This window comes from Diadema setosum, chromosome 12 (assembly GCF_964275005.1).
Source record: "Diadema setosum chromosome 12, eeDiaSeto1, whole genome shotgun sequence".
NCBI lineage: Eukaryota > Metazoa > Echinodermata > Echinoidea > Diadematoida > Diadematidae > Diadema > Diadema setosum.
Window position 1 is genome coordinate 22,724,053 of NC_092696.1, and position 25,097 is coordinate 22,749,149.

Sequence of the window (25,097 nt, forward strand, 5' to 3'; positions counted from 1 at the left end):
TGATTTACACCTAATACATTATAGAGATATCTAGAGGCTAATTCCTGTCTCGGACAAATTGTATCAAAGCGATGGTACAATTTTAGTTGAGATAGGTATTCATGTTAAAAGGTTTTGCGAGATAATCAGAAACGACTTTTATGAAATATTAAAGAGCATACAATTCGAAGAGGAATTCAAAGCTTATTTGATGAAATCGGTTTTGAAATGGCAAAGATATATATAAAAAAAAATGTCCTAACAAAAGGTGGGATCCACCTTTTAATATAATAGAACCGCTTTTTTGTTGATACTTTCGCCATTTCAAAACCGATTTTCATCAATAAGCTTTGAATTCCCTTTAGAATTGTGTGCTCTTTATATTTCATAAAAGTGGTCTCTGATTATCTCGCAAAAAGCTTAGACCTGAATCCCCATCTCATCTAAGCTATACTATCCCAAGATGCCTCGTCGCAGATGAAGCCACACGCCACACTGAAGCATGTCTTGTAGGTCGTGTTTGGTCAGGTTGAAGAGCTGCAGCAGTGAGGCGCGGTGGCTGAAGTGCCCTCGGAACTCCTGTTTCATACGTGAAGCGTGCAGTTACAATACTGCGGCATTAATATCTGTTCATTTGAACCAATTTATTTAGTACATTTAGAGTTCAGTAAGAGAGTAGATGCGGAATGCATATCATCATTTTGTTATCGTATGTATACCTTGATTTGTCATCATCGATTTTATTTATTTTTACCTCATCTTTTCTTTATCTAGTCACATGATTAGTCCAGAGGATTTTGCTTTTTTATTTGTAAAAGGTTTGATAATTTTGCTTACTTAAATCAAACAACTTTTATGAATCCTTATAGGAAATAGGCCTACTTTGTATTCACGAAGAGACACCAGCATGTTCTTATCGACGTTTCAATGTTTGAATACCTTTGTGACCTTGGCGCACGCACTGAACAATTTTGTTTGGCGTACTTTGGGTAGACCTGCCACGTCGTTGCAAAAGGAGGCCACCATACGTGATTGAGTTGAGTAATCTCCGAAGTAAGGTTGTTGCTTTGAATTCTGATGAATGTGAGATGTTCAGAGTATGAATAAGTATATGAAACTGTTACAAACGAATAAATAATGCAGCTTGAAGAGCACAGACCTCCCCTGAATGTAGCTCATTTCTCCCAAACGTCTCGCATCCATATAGTATTGTTTACCACACATCTTGGGATTTTTTTTTTTTAGGAGGCGTGTTGGAAAACCTTATTGCGTAATGACGAGCATTCCATTTAGAAAAATCTTGGATCAAGACGGTGAAGAAGATCATGACCTAAAACTTATCGATCATTTATTAGTCGATTTCATACCACCTTGCAAACTTTCTTCAAACTCTGTACAGGAATTCGTGTGTAATGTGGCAATGGGACATTGGTAAAGCACAAATTCACCGAAAAATCTAACTGCTGGTGAACATTTTCCGGAGAACTTGGGCAGTAGATTAGTATCTGTTACGATTATGGCGTAATTATTTTTACCTCCGTTTATGATGTTTATATTTCATTTTTAGTCGCCAATGCCATAAATTATTCCACTGTAAAAGTATTTAACACTCTATGATATTGTTTGATTACTTGTATACTGCCATTTTCGATAATCTTTTACGTTACCAATAAAGTGTGCAATATCCAAATGAGGACAAAACTTCCTTATAATTTCATGGCTAATTTCAGAATATCAGGATGATCATTTTCAGCCCTCATAAAACCCTTTTCTTCTTCGGCATTATTAACACAACTTAGAGTTGCCTTTACAAACATAGAGACACCAAGGCAGACGAACCTCTGGAGGGGTCTCGCCTCTCGTGGCGTGGTTGATGGCATCAACGAGCACGTTCAGGCATTGGTCCACTGGGTCTGACCTCGGCATGTCAAACAGAGAAGGGATGCTGGTGAGAAGCCCCACCCAGAATTGCGTCAAGCTGGAAGGAATCAGAAAGAATATTCGAAATTGAAATACATGAAATTTAAGTATGCACAATACAATAGAATTCTGATAACACTGTTTCGGCTCTGACAGTTATCGAAGGTATATTTGATGATATTGCTGGGGGGGGGGAGAAGAATTGTAAACGATGTGCCATACACAGAATAGACAAATCAAATCAAATCAAATCAAATCAACGTGATCCTCCACTAAAGGGTTTTTTTTTTTTCTTTAACATAACATGGTGAACACCATGATATATTAACATTGTTACCAGTCGAAATGTCAATAAAACAAATTCAATGAAAAATCGACAAATAAGATTACTGACCTATGGTAAAACTCTGTAGGCTGATATATCAATTTATAAGTTGATAATTATGTAATTCATGAGTATCGGATGTTATACAAGAATAGTAATTAGTCACTTTTCCGTCGTCGTCTCCGTCGTAGGTGGCGGCATCAACATTTTGCTGTCTACTCTCAATAACTTTCCACAGCTTTGAGCTGTGACCACCAAACTCGCACCACAGGTACATGAACTATATGAATGTCAGTCAAGTTCGAATATGGGTGGAGTCCGACAAGGTCAAAAGTCTTAAGGTCAATGAACTTGCCCTGATAAGCACTACAGCGATAAAGATGCCGAACAAGTTTGAATTTATGTGAAGTTTGACAAGTTCAAAGGTCAGCATTTGGTCAATGAGGTTTACCTGATATAGCATTATAGTAATATTTGTGTATGATATTGTTATGAAATTCGGAAATCAATAATTATTGTACAAATATTATCAATTTTCAGTTCGATTCAGGAGAAGAATGATTATTAACGCGGTGTAATATAATGATTTTGTCAAAATAGATCGAGCCATGCACTTTTTTTTTTAATATGACACACATTTTCACACCTGCATACACGCACATCAGACCCAACATGTAAAGAGATTCATCCTTTACGTGTAGAAAAAAGAAAGGATTTAAAACTCCATGGCACAGACTATGAAAAAAAATCAACAACAGTTGGTCCACAAAATTAAGAGCGCACTTATATCAAAGTATCAAGAGTAATGCTTTACTATTGGTTTAGTTTCTATAGAATTTTATGTACACTTTCAGAGAAAAGGAAGTTGACTAAATACATATCTCAGACCTACTTGAAAAGCAACCCGTGAGACCGCTGGGTTTGTGATGCAGGATATAGCAGTAAGAAAATGTAATAAGACAGATGTCTGGTTATACACACTGTTAACGTTTTCATTACCAATTTCTTTTCCATCTTTCTGCCATGTCGTTATTCGCGCCAACTGCATATTCTCTTGAAAGCTCGTCAAAGATGTCGAAGAGATGTTTGACCGGAAGCGGAAATTTTTGTGGGAACTTGAACATCGATTCCAAAATGTTCGTCACGTATGGACTGACCGCAGCCTGTGATGGGCGAGAATTTCTCATTAATCTTTGTCATTCTTTGCGGTAATAATTATTCTTCGCGGCAATGATGATGATAATAACAAGAATAATAGTGAGAAGAGTGATCACAATTCTGTCAATTGTACGGCTATCACAAATTATGACAAAATCATATCAGAACAGTAAACAACAGGTTAAATGTATATTATGTGAACAATAACTGGGTAAAATATGAACATGAACATATAGATATACATGTGTACAAAATGCCCACCTTTGTAGTCAGCATGTGGGATACAGCGAGATCTCTACCCAGCCCAGCGTACCCCTGTGTGACGTGGACTGGAGTCGTGGTGTCATCCATCTTCAGCTGCGGGGATTCCTTTTAATGACAGATTATCATTTAATTCGCAACTGCCATGACGTATAGCCCGAAGTTTTGGCATGTTGTTTAAAGCAGATATTTATTGTGTGTTTTGATATTATACTCTTGTGACGAAAAATAGAATGTAATACTTTTATTGTACAATGCCGTTTTCTGCAGTTACAGAGAATACTTTTATCTGTTATTGTTTCTCTCTCTCCTTAGTCAGATGAGACATTATATCACCAAGTAGCAAATTTATTGAAACTTACATTCAATGTGTCATTCCGGCAATGGCTACTAAAATTTACTTAATTATACTTCAACAATACTCATGTGTCACAAATATCTCTGTGTAGCCCACAGACCCGCAGGGAAAAATAATGTGAATTGAGAGATATCCCCGGGATATCCCTTTTTGACCTATACAACTTTGTGCATGGTCGAATTCAATGTTACGTTCCAACATGAAGTTGATTTCGATGCAGCGAACAATATACCTTGATGTGACTTTGCATCGTGACCATTATAAAGCTTTATGGAAATTAAAATAATGTTCAATTAGTCAAACTGGAAGAATGTGGACCCCTCACCTTTAGATGCGTTGCTCCGGGTTTGCTCTGTTTTGGGGGCCCCGGGTCAGGGGTAGTTGAAATCTTATTTGCTGTCAAATTTTCGTCTGAGAGAAAGAGAGGCATACGAAACAGACCTTGTGTGAGAGCGATGTGAGAGTATTGATAGTCGACTGGAAGCAAGAATCAAAGGAAGTCACGAGTATATCATCATATAGCAAAAGAATAATTTTCAAGGATTAAATAAAAATGATAATGATGGATGTTAACTTTCGATTCATGCTGATCTCATTGAAATCGATATGTTTAAGAATTTTATGATAAATATTGTAATGAATTGACAACACAAAAGTGAACAAGGTAGAAAAAGCTAATCTTACATCTTTTTGACAAAAGAGCGGAGGAAACAAGTTGAAAATATCCTCTTGAATCAGCCGTAGCCTCGCCCTTTGGTCTGATGATGATTCGACATCCATGATCCAACTTGTACAAGAGAAATGCAATGTGCTGAGGAGATTTTCTCGATAGTATTGCACATGATCTAAAATGCGACACGCACATTATCAAATTGTTTATGTGGGTCATGAGAAAGACAACATATAAAATGGAAATATTCATAGGCACCTTAAACGTGTTTTCATGATGTATTTGACATTCATGCAATGTCAATTCCAGTGGATCAATCTTTTATATACTCTTTGTTACCATTGAAAAGTGTACATTGCTTTCAAGTTATATGACTATCCGAACATATATTTTGTATATCTTATGATTTGTGCAGTGTTTTCTTTTTAATTGCTCACCAATATGAATTGACAAATGAACACTTTGTATTATGTACTATTTCATGGAAATAGAGTATACTAGTAATCAAATTAAAAATGAAAACACAGTTATCGCCCCTAAAAATTCAGAGACTCGTTTAGCCGAATGCGCATGCTGTAGTTCCTTCTAGTATCGGTATCTACATCACGAACACGTCATTGTCAATATCAACTGAAGTTTGCCTCATCTTTTGTCTTGCCCTGATGTGTCAATGACTAGAAAACTAAAACACACAATTTGAGATGCCAACACGTTTAATAATTTACCATTTGCAGATGAAACAAAATCCCAGCACTATAGTGCTTTAAAATAGTTCTAAAATGTAAGTCAGGGATAGAAACACAAACTGTTAAAATTTGAGTTGGTAAAATCGATGTTAAGTATTGTTAAATATACAAAATGTGAACAATATTTATAATAAAAATGTTTCCAGACTAAACCGTCTGCAGTTACGGTTTATTGAGAAAAATACAGATGTCTCCTTATATTTTAGGCTTTATCGTGAAAGTTTTGATGTTTTGTGGTACAACAGACCTACACATGTGTATTAAATGTCATATCTTGAAAACTTTTTACATCACTGTTCCCAAAGGTAAATATGACCTTTAGGACGGCTTGGCCTGCCATCACGAAATGCTTTTGTGCTTACCCCATAAGTCTTTAGAGTATTCACATGTCCCGAAATATGACCGTCAGCTCCTTCGTCATCGTCTCGCAAGATCAAGTATGTCCCGGCGTCTTTCACCCAGACTTTGAGAGTGAAATAGTTATTACTGACGACAAAATTCGACTGAAATCGAGTCCCTAGATAGGTAATACTAGTAGAAGGGAAATAATTGTTTTTCACTTTATTCCCTACAGGACAAAGACCTGGTTTTAATACTAGTAGTAAAATTTTCTAGTCAAAACTTCCAGTTAAACTTCACATTCTAACCCAAACACTTCTTTTCTCATTCCCGTGATAGTTCGCCTTTGCCATTTGTTTCATAATGAAATAATGAAATTAATTCTCTACTTAAAATTTCTTTTTTGACGCACTTACTCAAGTTCTGCATAAAAAAAAAAAATCAAAAACCTTGAATTATGCGGATGTCTCCACAAGGCTAGATCATTGTGGTAGGGCCTATGTGATCAAATTGCACATAGCCATGGTAGACAAGAAATATGCCAATATCGCCATGTATTGCATCAATCACTACAAATGGTCGAAGATCATTCGAAGACCTACCTACATTGAGAGCGTCTCCATTCCTTGGAAGAAGACACAGTCCAGCTTTCCACATAGAATCCAAGATTTTCTGTTTTGCTTGTCCAACGCTATCGACGTCCAACACTTTTACGCTAAGAAAGGCATTGTTATCCTCATCAACGATAAAAAGCACCTGGAAGAAGAGTCGCCAAAAAGGTGTAATAGGACTAAAGTTCCACAGACAACATCTACTGGTATAAGTACCCTTCAGTCAATTACACCCCAATGGTTTTACACCCCTGTGCAATAGAAACTAACACCCTGTAATAGATTATTCCATATACGATAGATGCCGCAGTAGGCCTACACGCTTCACAAAATGTTACTAGCCCGACTGCCCGACAAGCACGCAACAGCATTGTGTACAATTAATTACAAAATAATATAATCATGTCTTATAACTAGCCCGAGCACAAACCGCCCTCCTCTAGGCAAAATATACCAGTATGAACAACCTCCAGTTACATGTACTAGGTTTCCTTGTATACAGATATGTTATCATTATATATGGTGGGTGTGATTATGGATGTTTGGCAATTATTGTCCTTGGTTAACTGTCTTATGCCTGTGAGGACATTTTAGGGTTATTGTGGCCTTGATGTTAAGTGATTTTACAAACTAATTTTTTTAGGTTTATTTCAAAGTTGAATATATTCGGATTATTCGAAGTTGTCAAAATAATAAAACACAAAACAAAACGAAACAAAGCAGAAGTCCCTCATGTCATTAAGGAATGGAAGTGTCATTCATCTTCTTTTTTTTTTCCTTTTACGTAAACAGTGTTTCTAGTTGAAGAGGTAATAGAAATAAAAGACTTCACTGCCTGTCACAAAGTGGTCACGAGACCAACAAAATCTAAACCCCGAGCTATAGATATATTCGCAAAAAAAAAAAGGATAATAATAAAAAGAAGAGAGATTGCTGTACTCATGCTGTAAATTGACAAATTAATGGAGTGTAGCACCTATACACATAATTGAGTGCAAATGAGGTTACAGTACAAATCTCTGGCCTATATGTCGTATGTTGCTTGTTACAGACATGGTGTGACCCTGGGCGCAGCCAGGCCTGTAGCAAAATGATAGTCACGCGGGTTAAGTTAAATAGTTCACGACCAGAAAGATAGAGGAGATTTTTTTTTTTTTTGTTATGATTCCAACAATGCTGCTCATCTAATTGTCAAAGAATAACCTATTTCCGATCACTTGCAGGCCACGCGCACACGGTCTCCTGGATCCATGGTCTCGCAAGCGATTTATGCGGAACTAGCTTATGCGGTGGCTGCAATGCGAACAAGCAATACTCTCAGCTTTAAAAAACACTTATGAGAACATTTTTCCAAGTCCTTTAGAGATTTTCTTCGCTTGGTAAATAATCAAATTGAAGCCGTTGTTCTGAAGGTGAGGTATATGTGAAATGAAGATGGAATTGAATCATATCTGATATTAAGTAACATTACATGACATTGATGTCTTAGCTAATTACCACATCTTGAAAGGTAATGTCCTGGTCGAACAAGCGATTGTAATCCAGAGTGAAATATGCTTCTCCAGTGGTAGCATCGACTGGTCCTTTTTCACACGGAGACTTCAAAGCTTGATATAGCATGAACATCGGGTATATCATTTGATGCTGGGTGAAAGAAGAAATAAAGAATGATTTTGAATTCATATTGGTAATGATGAAAATGTCTTTTTCCCGTCACACGCTTTTTCCTTATCTGTTTTTTTTTTTTCAATCATCTTCCCGACCGCGAATCAATCACACTGATTTACTATCCCTCTCCAGGGAGGTGAGACAACTGCATCACCTCCCTGCCCTCTCCCTTCCCTAACAATTGCACACACACACACGCGCGCGCGCACACACACACACACACACACACACTTTATACAACAGAAAAAGTAAATTCACACCAATCTAGGGTTACTTTTTAAAGAAAAAAGTTTCGAGCAAAATATTTTGGCGAGGGTATTTTTTTACATTTATGGACTATTCAAACTATAGAGACTTTCAAACAATTTAGAAGACTACCTATCCTTACCTTGATGTACGGAAACATGCACAAGGCAATCCAATTAGCCAACAGTTTGTCTACGATGGATTTCGACCTGTTGCAAACAAAAGATGTAGCAAGTAAGGTACAGCCCAGTAGATATTGATGACACCCTTTGTCATGTCTGTTATACCAGGGCATATTGGTAAACAATGGTAAAAAGATAATGAAAACTCCAATCGAAAATGTATTATTCTTATTATCTCTGTTTATCATGGGTTACATTCAGTTTCCATTTCACTGTGTCTTCTGCTTAAAAAGAAAAGATAATAATAATGATGATCGCAGGGTAGGATAGCTGAAAATTGAAATGATACCAAAGTATATCATTCCTACATCATTCATCATTAAATAAAAAGGAGAGATGCGTTTTTATCTGAGTCATCCTGTGGTTTGATTGATTTCGGTTATTAAGAAAAACCTATGCAAAGTTTAATAACATTCTTAAGAACAATCGACATTACAAAAAAAAAATATATATATATATGTCATACACACGTCAATGAATATCATATCCCAATGTATTCATGTGGATTGAGTGAATGGAGAAATACTTATGGAACATATCAGTATAGTTTCAGGGAAGTCCCTTCAAAAGTTAAGATTTTTTAAGTTTCGGTGCCGCCATCGCTGGATGAGAATCGAGACTGATGAGAATAGAAGAAATGAGAATGAGAAGGCTGGATGAGAAGATCTTTCAAAGAACATTAAAAATAAAAAAATATATATATATACATATATATATATATATATATATATATATATATATATACATATTTCAAGCATAATGAAGCATTTGACTTACGTCTTTCACAAAGCAGGGCGAATTATATGACCGTTGACGTACGTCAGTTGTCAGTAACGAATCAAATAAATTCGCGCTTTTCATAAGAATGATATTTTGTAGATTAAAAAAAACAATCTTGATAAATCTTTGTCCTGCAGTGACGTCACGAACTGCTGTATCATCTCACCCAGCGATGAACGGACTGTCCTATTTCCCTCAAATTTCGTAAATGTGTTCTTTTAATGATTGCTGCATTCACTCAAGCCACATATGTATCTTGGTATCCTTCTCCTTTAACTCTTACCTGCCAAACAGAGCGTCCATTTCTATCGAAGACCTTGATGTTGCAGCAACCCTGTCACGAACCAGCCTAGAAATCAACCTGATCATAACAAAACAATCCTGCAGTTAATGTTGCTAGTCCTAGAAGTAAGAGAGCAAGTGTTAGACTGTTAACTTTAACTCTTGTGTTCTAGATAGAGGCGAATGTCATAATGCATGACTATCAGCGAAAAAAATCTTTTCACAAGGAGAGCGGATGTGATACTTGCATTGCATTAACATGATTTCTGTTCAGGACATGCAGGAAGAGTGCCTGCGACTGTCCCTGTGACCAAGGAAGTTAAAGAGAACGAAGTCACAACTGTCTTATTTCCTTTGAAACCATGTTCGATGCTACCATTCGAAAATATTATGAAGCGTGTGCCAAACTGGATCTGCCGCGCAGATAGGAAAACAATTGACTCCTGTCTCATTGCATAATCCCAAGCCACTTTCTAGGGAAAATATTATATTGGAATTATTTTGTACATCAATAGACAACTGACAACTGTTTGAATAATTACAACCAGTTTGAACTCCTTGCTATGACTTAATGTAAATATAAACTATTTCAAGACATTATTTGATTTCTGAAGAGCAGTAGAGGGATTTGGCACCATTAGCAAATTATACCCTGTGTCACCTACATCATAACCTCCAAAACAAAAGAACATGGTCAAATAAGATGTAAAGGCATAACTGTATAAAGATACCAAACGGTAAACATCGCTTTGAAACTCAGAAGTTGCGTCTGCTTGAAATCACACTGTGTCATTTTAGAAGGCAGCTCATTCGGTCATGTAATAGACCGTTTCTCACAATGCATTACAATACAATATATAGAGGTTTCTTTTCTTACACCCTATGAAAAAGCATTTCAATCACCTGCTCCCTCTTATTAATAACAGGGCTGGGAGGGGGGGGGGAATCCGCCCCCCCCCCCCCCCGACGTTTCGCGCTATAATTCTGTAACGCGAGAAGGCCTCGTCGCGAGGCTTCTTGACTTTCTTTGTTCAAGTCTCGCGCAACTTTCAGTGACTTTTGGACCAAATTTGCAATGTCCGCGCATACTTTTTCGAAGCCACTCCCATTTTTGTAACGGCATGTCGCCCCAAAACGGGCACAATTTTGTGATTTGGTGTACATTTCCTATGGAAAACAGTGCTCTGTCACGGAAGTCATAAAAACTGGATTATCTTTACAATTAATCACTTTCATTGATTGATTCTATGCTAATTATGATAGAAAAGTGGTCAGTGACAATTTCCATAAAAAATAAAGAAAAAAGAAAAGTTAAAAACAAAGAAATACATAAGAAATTTTGACAACAATGAAATACATAAGAATTGAAATGACTTTTGGAAGTTTTTGTGATGTACAATTGTTGAATATGCCACAGCAGATTTACAGACCAAAAAGTAGACTCTCAATACTTTTAATTAGGCTAGAAATTGATTTACATAATTAATTGATTAAAATTAAAAATCGATTGTTTCAAAAAATCTTACGACATAATCTTGTAGATTATGACATGGGTGTCATGCATGCCAAATTTCGTCGCGATCGCACCACTGATGGCCGAGATCGGGGGGGGGGGCGGATCCGCCCCCCTCCGGTTTTATCATAGCCAAAAAAGAACGGGCTGGTGAGGGTTAAGTCTCATGGGCAGGAATTCACTTAATTGTTGCTAAGTAGGGCAAGCCTTCGGCAAGTTTTGTGGTTGTCACGGTTGTCACGGGCAACTTTTGTGAAAAAGCACAAATAAAATCTGAATAAATGATGATATTACAGAACTGTTAGATTGTCACACTCTTGGCATATGTGAAAGTCATCATTGCAACTATACTACTAAGGAAATTTTGACATCCACGAGGCTCTCATGGTGACTTACAACCTATCCTTAGTGCTTGTGACTACGTTTAACTACTCTGCTGAACCGTACTTTCACTTACTTTGAGAAATAAATGCTCTTGCCCTCACTCACGTAGACTAGTGACAGAAGTGATGCTATAAGTTCCCTGTCAAGGAAATGAATGATAAAAGTGAATCCATTGCCATGATATTAAACCATAATTTATATTGTAGATAATAGGAAAAATATGATATATTTTACAGCATTTTGATGTTTAAGCACAAACTCGAATTTACTCCTCATTATTTAACAATCAATGATTAATTTTTCTACATTTTCTCAAAAACAAATTCGATTAATAAATCAAGATAAACGGTTGCATATAAGATACCGGCAACAGCGTCCAAGAGACTGTTCTGCATGCCCAACTTAATTGGTTTAATTCATTTCATTTCATTTCACTCTATTTCCAAAATTTATCGGATTAGTTTATAAACGATATCATACATTTGATAAATACAGTTTTTCTGGGAATTGTTCTCTTGTTATAGCATTGTTGGTTTTAATTCATATTTGTGACGTGCCTACCTTATACGTTGTTCGTTTTGTCTTTTCATTTCAAGAGTTTTGATCACGGCAACGATGAATTCTTCGTCCTTCAGCGATCGATTAAAACATACCAAGCTTTCTTCCACGAACTTGGCCATAAACTGCAATGAGAGGTTACCTACATGTATCATGCCATTATTTTTTTTGTGTGTGTGTGTCATTGCTGCTGACCTACAAGCCGAGTGTGTTCTTTTATAGAATTGCTGCACATAATATGACAAGGAATAGACATTGCTGTGTTTATTAGGTCATAAATCTACAAAGAACCTTGTTTTGTTAAACAGTGCCTGTTCTTATTTATGTATATTCCGTCCAAAATGTTTAGTTTTGTGGTATATGTATTAATGGTTACCGTTCGTTATTCCGAAAATTCGTTAATTTGGAAAGGAAATAAGGTTCGTTATTCCAAAAGTTCATCGATCCAAAAACGAAATAAGGTTCGTAATTCCGGAGGTTCGTTCATCCGAAAACGAAATATAGGCTATAGCTCCCAATTCCGAAGGTTTGGTAGTACGCATCTTCATTTCATTTCAGGATTCAAGGACCTTGTTTCAGTTTCAGATTAACAAATCTTATTTCATTTTCGGAATAACGAAAATCACAAGCATTAACTGCTACGAACACAAAACAACAACGCTTGTGTTTCGGAAACACTGGGAAATCCGTCCGTGACGTCATTAGGAAGAAATTTATCGGACGCATCGTTCACGTAGCGCAGTTCACCATGACGCAACAATCTACGAGCACTGGTGTGGACGCTGTAAAAGCCCTTCTATCGTTATGATGCAATACAGTGCGTTCCCGTTATAACAAAGCCCTCTTTACTGGCGGATTCCTTTCGTCATATCGAAATTTCGTTGTAGCAAAACATTAAAGTATAATTCATAAAGATAAGCAATTTTGGGACCTGAATGTTTATTTTGTGGTAACAAGAATTTCGTTACAACAGTGTTCTTTATAACGAGAGTGAACTGTATTGAATTCCTGAGCCCAAAATGAGTCTCATACCTCGGGGTCGGATGTCTCAGGACGAACTCCAAGTTCACCAAAGAACATGACTGTTACGTACTGGTTGTGATATCTGAATGGGATGCCGTACTTCTTGATTCTTTCCTCCACATCCGTCAGTTCGAGTTTAGTATCAGGCACTGCCAAGGTAGGTCATTGCCAAAAAAAAAAAATGATAATAATGAAAATAATACTAATTTCAATATATAATACAGTATAACTAGGTCGACCATGTGTTTTCAAAAAGGAGATGAAAATGTGCAAAATTTGGCCTTAATTTGACCCCCCCCCCCCACCCCCCACACCACCACCACCACCCGGTCTCCAGGGTCATGCACCCCCAAAATATACCATAAACAAACTTGAAAGAACAGTCACCAGTCTACTTCTTCATAACATTTACTTAGGTTATCACTTCTGGTTCATATACATGTTGTTATTTCTTCTTTTTTTTTTGTATGCTACCTGCCAAGTTTGGTGAAGATCCGTCCTAATTTTTCCGAGAAGAAGCTGAAAATGTAAAAAGTTCTTGCATGACATACCTGAGCCTGTAGCTGAGGTGAGCTAAAAAACAAACAAACACCAAAAACATTAAATATCGAGTTTAGCGACGAAGTTACAAGAAATTAGATTCTCGAGTACTAAGATCAGACCTCTGCAATGTAAGCTCCACTTGAGGGGGAGTGTGAAATGATCCGTGATTCTTGGACGACATCAAATCTTTCCCCTGTCACGAGCATGTGTAATCCTCCTCTGAAAAACAGGGACATATAAAATAACAATATGTTGTCGTGACATCACGCTCTGCACAATATAATTGTTAACTATAGGGCCTATGAAAGGGGGCTATACGAATCGAAACTTCATGCAGAAACGGAAACGGCTGGCATAATATCGAAGCTCGAACTTCTACCCTTTATTGTCCGAATAGAAGAACGGACATAATTATTAGATATATTATGTACAGATAAATACAAAACACAGTGGTGGATCTAGGCCCGGGAGCACCGCCCCTCCCCCCCCCCCCCTTTTTTTTTTAACAAAATAAAATAAAAAGAAATTTGGGAGCGTGTACGCCATCCGCACTGGTTTTTTTTTTTTTTTTTTTTTTTTTTGGTTTTTTTTTTGGTTTTTTTTTTTTGGTTTTGTTTTTTTTTTGGTTTTGTTTTTTTAACGGAGTTCCTGGATCCGCCCCTGAAACAAACAAAACGAAGCGTTGATTACAAGTCTGTTTCAACTCTCTGATCTGTGTGCGTAGTGTGGTATAAGTATCATCTGTTCTTTCAAACTTATAATCGTGCTATTGTCAGACTCTAAAGCATACGTACGACATGATAGTTTGTCTCCGGTACACTGATGTTACTACGGGATTAGGCAGGACTGTGAAAGCGTCAGGTGAGAATCTGTCCACTCCGTCAAACGTCATGATCAAACTTTGTGCTCCCTCAGAGACAGCAGTGGTTGTGCAGCTCGCTTCACTTCCTTCATACGTCCTGCAACAATTTTGTGATACATTTTCTGTCATATATCTCCTGTCTATTGCAAAAAAAAAAAAAAAGGGAGTTTTCTTCCGGGAAGGCGAAATGAACAATTGATCTACTGACTGTTCCGTCTAAAATTAAGTCTTTATTCAAATTGTCATTCTGACGATTAGGGAAAAAACATCTTCCCAAAAGTCGTAATTGCACAAACTTTTTTTTTTTTTTTAGATAGAGGCTCCAAATGCAGATGTAGGGATTTTTTTTTTACATTTTTCTTTTTGGTCAAAAGCATTGACTCTAAAAATTGTCTATAATCACTAATAAACTGTGGAGATTAATATTGTTACACACAGAGTACTAAAGGCTAATTGAAATAGTAGTAATCGAGTAGGCTTATCGAAATTAAACAAACGAATATATTCTAGAGACTCCTCCGCTAGGTGCCCCTTCCCACTTAACCGGTTGAGGACGAGTCCCGAGTATACTCGGGCAGGTGTCTATGGAAAATGCGTTTCACAAAGGCTGTTAACTATTGGAAAATATGTTGACAATGCATCAAAGTTATGTGAAATTAGAACAGTTCGCGCTTTGTCAGCTATATGAGAAATCCAGTACACTGAATATGTTTACGCACGTGGACTACAGTACTTCTAAACGAAGTAGGTGCAAAGCATTAGTCAAAATTGATTTACAGCCACCATTCTAAGATAAATAAAGGAGCATATATATGTTCCTTACAAATCAATGCATTTTGATTTGCCAAGTCGGGCTGAGATATTTCTCCCAGTATCTAAGAACTCTCCGTAGATCGTAATCCTTGTCCCTCCTGCTGCGTGTCCCTTCGTGGGATTAAATCTGATCACAGTAGGATCCTGCACAGCAAACGCAAAAAGGATAGACCTGACCTGATTTGATATTTGAAGTGATAATAATTAAGTATGGATGCTTAAACGAACCACCAGGGCCCCATTTTATGAAAGATGTTAGGATAGCAACTCTAGCTGAAATGGTAACTTCCCATAGCAACAGCCAATCGGGAAGCTGGATTCTTGTTGTTACCATGACCATTGTCATTCCAGATGCGTTTTCCTAGTACTTTCATAGCACTTTTCTGTTCTCACTTTTTTAAGTTTAAATAGCAAAGGCTGCTTACATTTAGTTTTATTATTATTCTGAGCTGACAGCAATATAAAATCTATGCCTTCTAGCAGTTCTCTCCACTTCCAACAGCTTAGTTAATTGCCCATTATTAATTGATGCACCTGCAATTAATTCCATTTAACTTTGTTCAAAGTCTGTGGCCTCATTATGTATATAATTTGACAATATTTGACATAATTTTGTTCATTCAATTACGTTGAGCTTCATTTCATTTTCTTATGACTGTATATTTTTTGTTGCAAATGGAAAAATAAATATGATCTAATCATCTATTCTACGGGATGTAGACATATCGAGATCGAAGTTTTTTTCATCTGACCATCTCCAAAACAGGACGTCGAGATGACAAGGTCCCAGATCTTGTATTCCGATTATCTTTTTTAATGGCTGCTGACATGACGAGTTATATATTTGAACATCTATGGGTGACGCTTTTAAGCGCCCATAATAGCTTTCCAGAGAAGAGAAGAACCCATTTGAAAAATACTTCCTTTCATACCCTTGCCTGAAACAGCGTATGCAAGTAATGAAGTATGTGCTTAATTCGACGAAACACTCAACGCTGAAAAATTAATGTTAAACCGCTTTTCAAAAGCAAAACTGCATATGTTTTCATTATTTTCATTTTCATTTTCCTGCGGAAAATTAAGGTTGGTCCGCTTTGGTTGGACTGAAATAAAATTGTGGTTCATTTGCATTTACAAGGAGGACTTTTTTGTTTTTGTTCAATGTGTGAATCCTTATGAGAAGTTAAAGTTATGACTTTGAAATTACCCTGAAGTAGAAGGGTTCCTCAAAATAAGCCGTTCGTTCACCATCACTTAGTGTGACAACGATTTGTATCTTTTCCGCCGATATTCGGTCGTGTGGACTTGTCATGCAGCTGACACTGTCAAGTAGAAAGAGAAGATGACGCTTTATAACATATGAATATAGTTTGTTTCGAGAGTTTCTGATATTTAACTATGTACAGAGGTGACACCAAGATAGTACCATTTACTGAGGCCCAGAAGTGGATAGTTCTATTGGAGGCATTGAAGACTACAGTTCTAACAAAAAATTAGAAATTAGGCGGAGTATATTTGTTTTGCATTTTGAATAAAAAATGTAAAAAAAAAACAACAACTGAACTGAAACGAGAAGTATTGTGGTGAATGCTTATAGGCACTGTCAGTCTCAATGTTACACAGTTGTTTTTTTATAGGACGAAAACGACTACAGTATCAATGTATATTTTCTCTTTCCTATAAAGTGAGTGAAAATCTTTCCTTCCTCCTTTTAATTCTTGCTGTTTGCCTGTTCACGAATGCATAATTGACGAAGAAAAATATAGAAATATTATAAAGCAAACTTTAGTCAATTATAATTAGATCTATGTTTGACAAAAATTCTCGACGTCCCACCCCTTCTTCAGGAATCTTGTCAAGGTCCCTGAAGAAGGCGTGGGATGCCGAAAATTTTTCAGATTAACATTTTTATTGGCCAAAAATGCATTACCAGCCAATACGCAAAATCTCTCCCTCTCACTCTCTCTCTCTCTCTCTCTCTATATATATATATATATATAGAGAGAGAGAGTGTGTATATATATATATATATATATATATATAGTGTGTGTGTGTGTGTGTGTGTGTGTGTAGGTAGGAAGGTATTCATGAGTACGTTTACATAATGATTTACGTACGTGCATACACAGATGGAATGAATTACCATTCTGATACGGCAGGAACATATACAAACTGAATATTCGTAACTAATTTTCCATATCACAACTTTTTTTAAGGGAAAAACCCCCATTGAGTTTATTTTTTTTTTCTTTATTCTTCACCTTAAGCCGGGTTCGTAGAAAGATTCCATATTTGCTAAATCGCAGTCAGAGTCCCCAATACTTATTCTGGCGATGTGGGAGAAAGTGAGACCGAGATTTTTTCCTCGGATCTCTAACCTTGTGTTGCCTTCTAGCGGTCCTGATGCTGGAAATATCTGTCGAATATCGAGGGTAGTTCAAGTGATAACTTTACACACAGCAACGCTATAAAGTTCCACATTTCTCCTCCACCCAAAATAGGAAGAAAAAAAATGACGGTGTGGTGATATTTATTTAATTGGTGACAACGTGCAATAAGCATGTAGTTGGGATTAATGTCAATGCTAGGAATGTTAAAACTAATTTATGTTGCTAGGTATACCATTGTATGTTCCTACATGTTCCCAGTCGTGCTCATGCCAGAAAAAAAGAGAAGAATATATATATATATATATATATATATATATATATATATACATATTTATGATGACTCCGCATTAAATCCAACAGGCATATTTCAATCTCGGCAAGTATTGCTGCCGACATGGTTAAGCCACAGACAGTTGTATGAAGAGGAAATCACTAGATTTTGATCAACTTTCGAATATGCACATCTTACAAGTTGGCATTAAATATGTCGTGTCTCGAGATTTATATGTAAGATGTCTTGTATCGACAACTTACCGACGTGATGACAGGCCCATTGCACTGGAGGTACATGCTCTGGTTAAGAAACTCGTTGGCTTTACAGACGTCACTCCCAGCGACATTGCAGTCGTGGCCACACCAACCACAGCCAAGCCGGGCGGGGGTGACTTCAGGCGACAAACAGCGGCCGCAGCTTTCACTGTTCACCGAGCACTTGTACAGAGTCACTGGCAAGATAACAGAAATAGGTTTAATCAGATAATATTTTTTTGCTCCTACGATTGTGTTGATAAAGTAGTTTTACTCAAACCCATGTTCAACCGTAAACATCTCATCAAAGCCATTTTGACACCATAAGCTCATAAACGTCGAAGGGTAGTTGTGCCTTACAATAGCACCTGCATGTGTAACAATCTGAGTATGTGCTGAAAATCAAGATCGAAAGACTATACAGCTGTGTTATGTTTCCTTCACATTAAGTTATGATAAGCCCTTTTGTACATTAACCCTGCATATTCGGGCTGTGTTGTTTGATATATTATTAGGGATTTGCCACAATTGAAAAGTTCGTCTCGTACATTGTCGTATACAAGTTTAATTATGTTCACATTTCCAAGATTGTCATTATGAAGTGTCTATAGGACGCAGTTTCTTTAAGAACATATTTCCATGATTCAAGCGATTTCTCTTGGCATCAATTCCCCTCCCTTCAGTGAGTGTATCCTAAAATGTACACAAGAAACATACCCTGGGTGCCCATGACGTCATCGATGTTCTTGTTGCCGTTCCAGCGCACTGACACGCTAACACTTTTCAGCAGAAGTTCCTCGTTGTAGACGTACTGAAAAAACGGAGATAAAAAGAGACAGATAAGAAACAATGTAATCCCTTACAGCCGCTTGTGTTCAAAATGAAATTTATCATAGCACGAATATCTGTAAATTGTGAACTGCGAATGATACAGATAAAGTTGTACACATCATATACGTCTTTAAGTCAAATTATCTAAACATGAAATTCTTAATTAATGAAAAGAAACATGAAAAGAGTCTGAACTCACGGCTCCATCACAGCTGACTCGGCTTTCATTGAAATGAGTTGCCCTAACAATCTGATCAGCGCCCCCAACTTCAATTACGCACTCGTAGAAACTGACCTGAAAATAAAAGTTATAGCCCGTCAATAGTAGCTTGGTTTTAGCTTGTTTCAACAATTTATATTCTTCGTAGATTTGAGAGCAAATGTGAAATGTAAATAGCGAACACGACAAATCCAATCGAATACCATCAATTTCATTTTCATTTCATTTTATTTCATCTCATAGCTCATCTCATCTTATTTCATTTCATTTATTCCATTTCCAACAAAATACAATTACCATATAACATTTAACATAATGGTGAAAATATACAATTTGTGTACTCATCTCAACTAATTTCATTTCATTTATTCCATTTCCAACAAAATACAATTACCATATAACATTTAACATAATGGTGAAAACATACAATTTGTGCACTCATCTCAACTAATTTCATTTCATTAATGTCATTTCCAACAAAATACAATTACAGTATAACATTTATACAATGTATAGGTGAAAATTCAGTTCAGTTCAGTTCACTTTAATTTTCTCCATCGCAACATAAGCAATAACATAATAATGCACAGTGTACGTGAAAGTGCAGAATTTCAACATAAGTAATCAATAAAAAGGGAGGTACATTATATATTAGAAGGGGATCACACAAACAAAACATTGTAGTGACAGATTGATCAGAGGATGGAAATGGGGCACCCACTGAAAATCGAAATTTGTAGATTGTGCCCCACCCCACCCCCAGTTGCATTTATTTTATACGATTTATGTACATTAATTTGTTCATTATAAAATCCTCTGTAAATGTCAAGGGCATTTTATCTACTATATGTATCATAAGACTTGGAGGAGAATGACAGCACGAATTAAATATGAATGAGTCCAAGCCAAATCACAGGTCGGATCTATTTTTGTCAAACCGAATCATTGTCAAATAGATAACTCATAACTGTATAACCTCCATTCAACTTCATATACCTTTCTCTGGTCTGTGGGTAGATGTTTCGCTAGGAGAGTGTAAGCCGTACTGACACCAACGGGCACAAGAATTTCCTCATGGACACCAAGCAACTGGGGACAGTATTCCTGTCCTCTATTACCCGTCACCAAGGGATTCTATACCATGATACCGACAGCAAAGGATATAAAGTAAAAACCTTGATCAAAATTTGTTTTCATTTCACATCAGCCTTTGGGGTCACGATTAAGGAATATCGCATGCAGCAAAAAACAAACAAACAAATAAATAAAACAAACAAACAAACAACAACAACCAACCAACCCTAACAACAACAACAACCTTGATATGGCAGGTTCATGATGATTAGCTTGTTTGCTCTTACGTTCCATGATGTAACTTATCATATCCTATTCATTTCTGTTTTTCATAGCGTCATGACGTGTTTTGTTTTTTATTTTTGGTTGTTTTTGTTTTTATTTGGGGGGGGGGGGTTTAGGTAGTAGTTGAGCGCTATATAAGAGTCCACTAGATCATTTTATCATTATCATTTATGATCTAGTAGCCCAACACAATGGGACCTTAAGTTTGGAAACGCCCCAGAAGAGCAGATGAAAACATGAATCTTTATTGTATTCTTCTGATAATTATCATAAATTAATAGTTTCTATAATACAGTGTATTCCATTATGATATATTCCTGCCACTACCTGGTGTACGAAAGGTATCGTGGAACTGACAATTTGAGCTTACCATTACTGTATGTAAGGACCTATAATATTATGATGTATAACAGTGGCGGATCCAGAGGGGGCGCACGCCCCCCCCCCTTTACTTTTCGTTAAAAACAAAAGAAATAAAAAGAAAAAATATTAGTTGCCCCCCCCCTTTACAGAACACCTTGATCCGCCTCTGTATAACGTCATCTAAAATGAAAGCAATGCGTAATCTAAAATGAAAGGAAAGCGTAAAACTTTGCTCACATTCGTCCCCAGTATTGTGCTATCACTCGAACAGGTTGAACTGTTCGGTGTACATCTGTTCTCGTAGATGCACCAATCACACGGCCAGGGACGAGTAACGCAAGAGGAACACCTTTACAGTGAGAGAAAAACGAGGAAACAAGTCTGAATTCCACTTAGAAACAAAATAAGTCTATACAATCATTAGGCTATGATTAACATTGGCAAAAGGCACATGATTTTCCCCATTTTTTTTTTAGTCTGATTCAATAACTTTCACATAAAGTGTGTATCATCGGCTGATCATGCTGGTACATGTAACATCCACGTTATCTAGAAAAATCAAACCCTGGCCTTTCGTAAAGGAGATAAAATTGTCGATACTTGACCTATAGGAGCATATGAATAGACTCTCCGGAAAAGATTGATGAATCATTCCAACTTATAGATAATAAGTTGAGAATCAATGCCATAAAACAGGGCTCGACTCCTACTGGTTTTTTTTTTTTTCTCTACTTGTCCGTTCGGTCGTAACAATCTACTTTTAACCTTAGTTGTCACCGAAAAGAAATTTTAGTGGCCTCCTGCCGTCGGGCCACAGCTAATGTATGAAATATCAACAACAAAAAGTTATTAACCTTGCATAAGATACCAATTCTTAAAAATAACCGACTTACGAGACGATGCGGCTACAATCAAAGAAGAAGAGATCCCTCGTTGCAAACAGAACACCTGTTTCAGTTGATTTGATGGCAAGTGACATCACGACGTGATCCGCTTTTGTTCGAATGAATCGTTAAAAGTGAAAAGTGAAATAAACATTTCCGAGAAATCAGACATTTGTGAATACTTCAAAGAAACCTCACGAAATCTGTAGCTGTAACATCATTTATTATATGACACTATAAGAGAAAGGTAATCAATGGTAAATATGGATGAATGAGTCACAATCTAGATACTTTTACCTCCATCAGGTATCGGGGGTAACACTTTTGCTGGAGGAGTCACACAACTGATCTTGTTGCCATTGGTAACAGCCGGTATCTCATATAACTCAAATACACATATGTATTGGCTGCCATTGAACAATTCTGGAAGTTGTTCTACGAAGATTCTTATCTGTTGTAGAAGAAAAGTTGAAAAGAAAAAGCATGATTGTGCAAAGCTGATATCACGGGAATGGCTTAATTGCTTTCAACACGTTTAAGAGTTACAGTTCGTAATTCCGAAAGTTTGTTATTCCGAAGGCTTGTAATTCAGAAAATGAAATACGGTTAGTTATTCCGAAGGTTCGTTGATCCGAAAACGAAATAGAGTCGTAATACCGAAGATTCGTTAGTGGACACATTTGTTTGTTGTTGCTTTTCTTTCTGATTAACGAACCTCCGGAATAGCAAATATCACCCGTTTTCAAGTAGGTCAAAATGTTTGCCGGTACAAACAGACAGTGCAGTTTCATGGAAACCAAAATGCATTCTAAATAAGGCATTTACATAAGTTCAGTCAACAGATGAAAGAGTGACTTGACAAAAGTGCGAATCATTTTAATGCTTTCTACCCCATGACAACTTCAATTGGCGTGCAAATTAGATGAGCGATATAATCTAACGACTGCTTGATATTTCAGTGTATCTGACAGATACCATTATACATATAATAATCATGAAGCAGAGCCATCAAGAACCATTCTAATGGCTGCCCGTAAAGACTTCTTAAAGGGATGGTACAGTATTGGTGGAGTTGAGATTTGGGCTTTTAACTTTTTGCGAGATACCAAGAAAACACTTATGAAATAATACAGAAAATACCATTTTAAGAGGAAGTCAAAGTTTATTTGATTAAAATCGGGTTTGGAATGACTGAGACATCCAAAAATAAAGTAAAACAAAGCGATCGTAAAGTGTGGGTCCCACACATTATTAGAATCACTCTTTTTTGGATATCTCAGCCATTTCAAAACCAATTTTCATCAAATTAATGTTGAATTCCTCATAGAATTACATGCTCTTTCATATTTCATAAGAGGTTTCTCATTATCCCACCAAAAAATGTTAGAAATCTGAAATTAGGTCTCAACCAAAACTATACGATCCCTTTAAAATCAGCGAAGTTACAAACGCAAGCACGGCCGGTCTATCTGTACAATCCACTTTTCCTTTCTCTAGTTCATTACTACTTTCTCTACAGCATCAAATGGCTCTTTTGAGCACGACATAATATACTTACACTCTGTTTAGGTAGGTCATATACAATCTTACCTGAAGGCTGAAGATCCGAGATAGACACACATGGCGCAGCATCGTGAGACAACCATCTAGCGGCGTGCTCACTTAGAGGGCAATCGTCAAACCTTGTGCACCTTGGAAAACAAAATACATTGTACGGTCAAAGTTGTCTTAGCAGTCACCTGTCTATAGCGGCCATCTGCTTTATGCCGTCACATAAAATAGAAAACAATCCCCCCCCCCCCCCCCGAAAACGACCCTGCGTAGGGTGCATGGCCACCTGTCGAACTCGACCAGCAGCCATTAGAAATTAGCATCCCGTTGTTAATGATGTACAGTGATTACTAATGTGCTTTTTCATGGACAGCTAAGGGGAAAAGGTGTACATGAGTGGCTTACAGCTATGCAGTTACTACGGTATCTTACCTGCCGAGGAGAGTGCACCACCCACAGTACGGGTCTCCATCTTTTTGACCAAGCGGTCCAATGCATTCTTCACAAGCCAAGTAATTACTGCAGTTTGCCAGTGAAAGCTTGAATATCTGCGTGGTCAAACAGTAAAAGAGAAAGGACGGCTTAAAGGGGATGGCTAGTAACTGATCAGTGGGAATGCTGGGGGATGATTGTTCAAATTCTTGTGGGATTCATTTAAGAAAACATTATATATCTATTGTTGTGTGAAAATTATTTGTTTCAGAACCGTCATATATTCAAGTAATGTGTAGTTTAATACCCCGTCACTGTACAGGCATGCTAACCTGGAAACATTAAACTGCACATTACTTGAATATGAGACCATTCTGAAGCAAACAATTTTCACACAACAATAGATAATGTACTCTTAATTGAATCCCACAAGGATTGGAACAATCATCCCCCAGCATTCCCACTGATTCCCACTGATCAATTACTATAGCCATCCCCTTTAAGGTTGACTCACATTGTATTACATTGGATCGTTGTAGCAGTTTGATGTTTTAGACATCATTACTTGCTTCCTCTGCGTTAAACCCTTAGGCCTTTCGTGCGCTGCATTCTATGCAATTTAGAATATTTCATTTACCATCTCTTATGATGAAGCAAGATTACTCTCTGCCCCCCCCCCCTTGTCACGTTGTCTCCCTTGATTATAACTCGCGATATTCAGTACAACGTATGGCCTATGGTAACGGCATACAATAATGCTCTCACCTGTGAGCCTTGTTCAGAGCTTGTGGCCACAGTGATTTCTTCCATGTACTCATTGAGAAACACATCCCGAAGAACAGATCCTTGTCCAAGAGGAACAACTTCATACTGGTAGGCTGATGAATCAGTCAATATATGAACCTTTGTCATGTTTGTCAAAACAAGAATAACTCGAATGATTAGCGATATTACTTATTTTATTAAGTGGAATTAATGCCATCAATATATCAACGTCAAATATGCCATCAAGTATTTTTGTTTCTTGTATCCGATTAACATACAACCTAAACCATTAATCACTGTTAATATCCACTTTCTCTCTTCTCTCTACTTCAGGCACCCCTTCTCTGTCCTGATCGTATATTCGTCTCTGTATAGTCCTATGTTAAACTTCATGCGCTGAATTTAATGTACATTCATGTACGCCCGTTCTACTTAGACTGAAGCGTTTTTGTTTTGTTTTTTCACTATTGTTGCTCCTTCAGTCTCAATTTGATTTTTGAATATTCTTTTATATTGTGTTACTCCGAGGCCGTCTTTCCAGTCAGGCACATTT

At 37.1% G+C, this 25,097-nt stretch overlaps 1 protein-coding gene across 1 annotated transcript; it reads right to left on the reverse strand.

Annotated features, from left to right (window-relative positions):
* Positions 1 to 432: 432 nt before the first annotated feature.
* Positions 433 to 24,691, reverse strand: LOC140235808 (plexin-A4-like). The gene is made up of 26 exons (XM_072315808.1): positions 24,545 to 24,691; positions 23,780 to 23,895; positions 21,150 to 21,261; positions 20,187 to 20,324; positions 18,857 to 18,950; positions 18,146 to 18,336; positions 17,483 to 17,637; positions 16,429 to 16,543; positions 15,232 to 15,365; positions 14,341 to 14,505; positions 13,686 to 13,765; positions 13,013 to 13,152; positions 11,984 to 12,105; positions 11,496 to 11,561; positions 9,527 to 9,604; positions 8,424 to 8,490; positions 7,865 to 8,011; positions 6,359 to 6,512; positions 5,780 to 5,880; positions 4,686 to 4,788; positions 4,327 to 4,412; positions 3,644 to 3,739; positions 3,224 to 3,387; positions 1,819 to 1,957; positions 919 to 1,053; positions 433 to 558 (listed from the first exon to the last, which is right to left on the reverse strand). The coding sequence occupies exons 1-26, from the start codon at positions 24,689 to 24,691 to the stop codon at positions 433 to 435; spliced, it is 3,171 nt and encodes a 1,056-aa protein (XP_072171909.1).
* Between the last annotated feature and the right edge of the window lie 406 nt (positions 24,692 to 25,097).

What these genes read in the sequence shown, in the direction of transcription:
- LOC140235808 (XM_072315808.1), bottom strand. Translation starts at nt 24,691, where the DNA reads ATGACAAAGGTTCATATATTGACTGATTCATCAGCCTACCAGTATGAA. An exon ending in TGGAGACGCTCTCAATGTAG is followed by an intron (nt 5,881 to 6,358) that starts GTAGGTCTTCGA and finishes TCACTCTCAAAG; the next exon opens with TCTGGGTGAAAGACGCCGGG. An exon ending in CCGGAGCAACGCATCTAAAG is followed by an intron (nt 3,740 to 4,326) that starts GTGAGGGGTCCA and finishes GAATCCCCGCAG; the next exon opens with CTGAAGATGGATGACACCAC.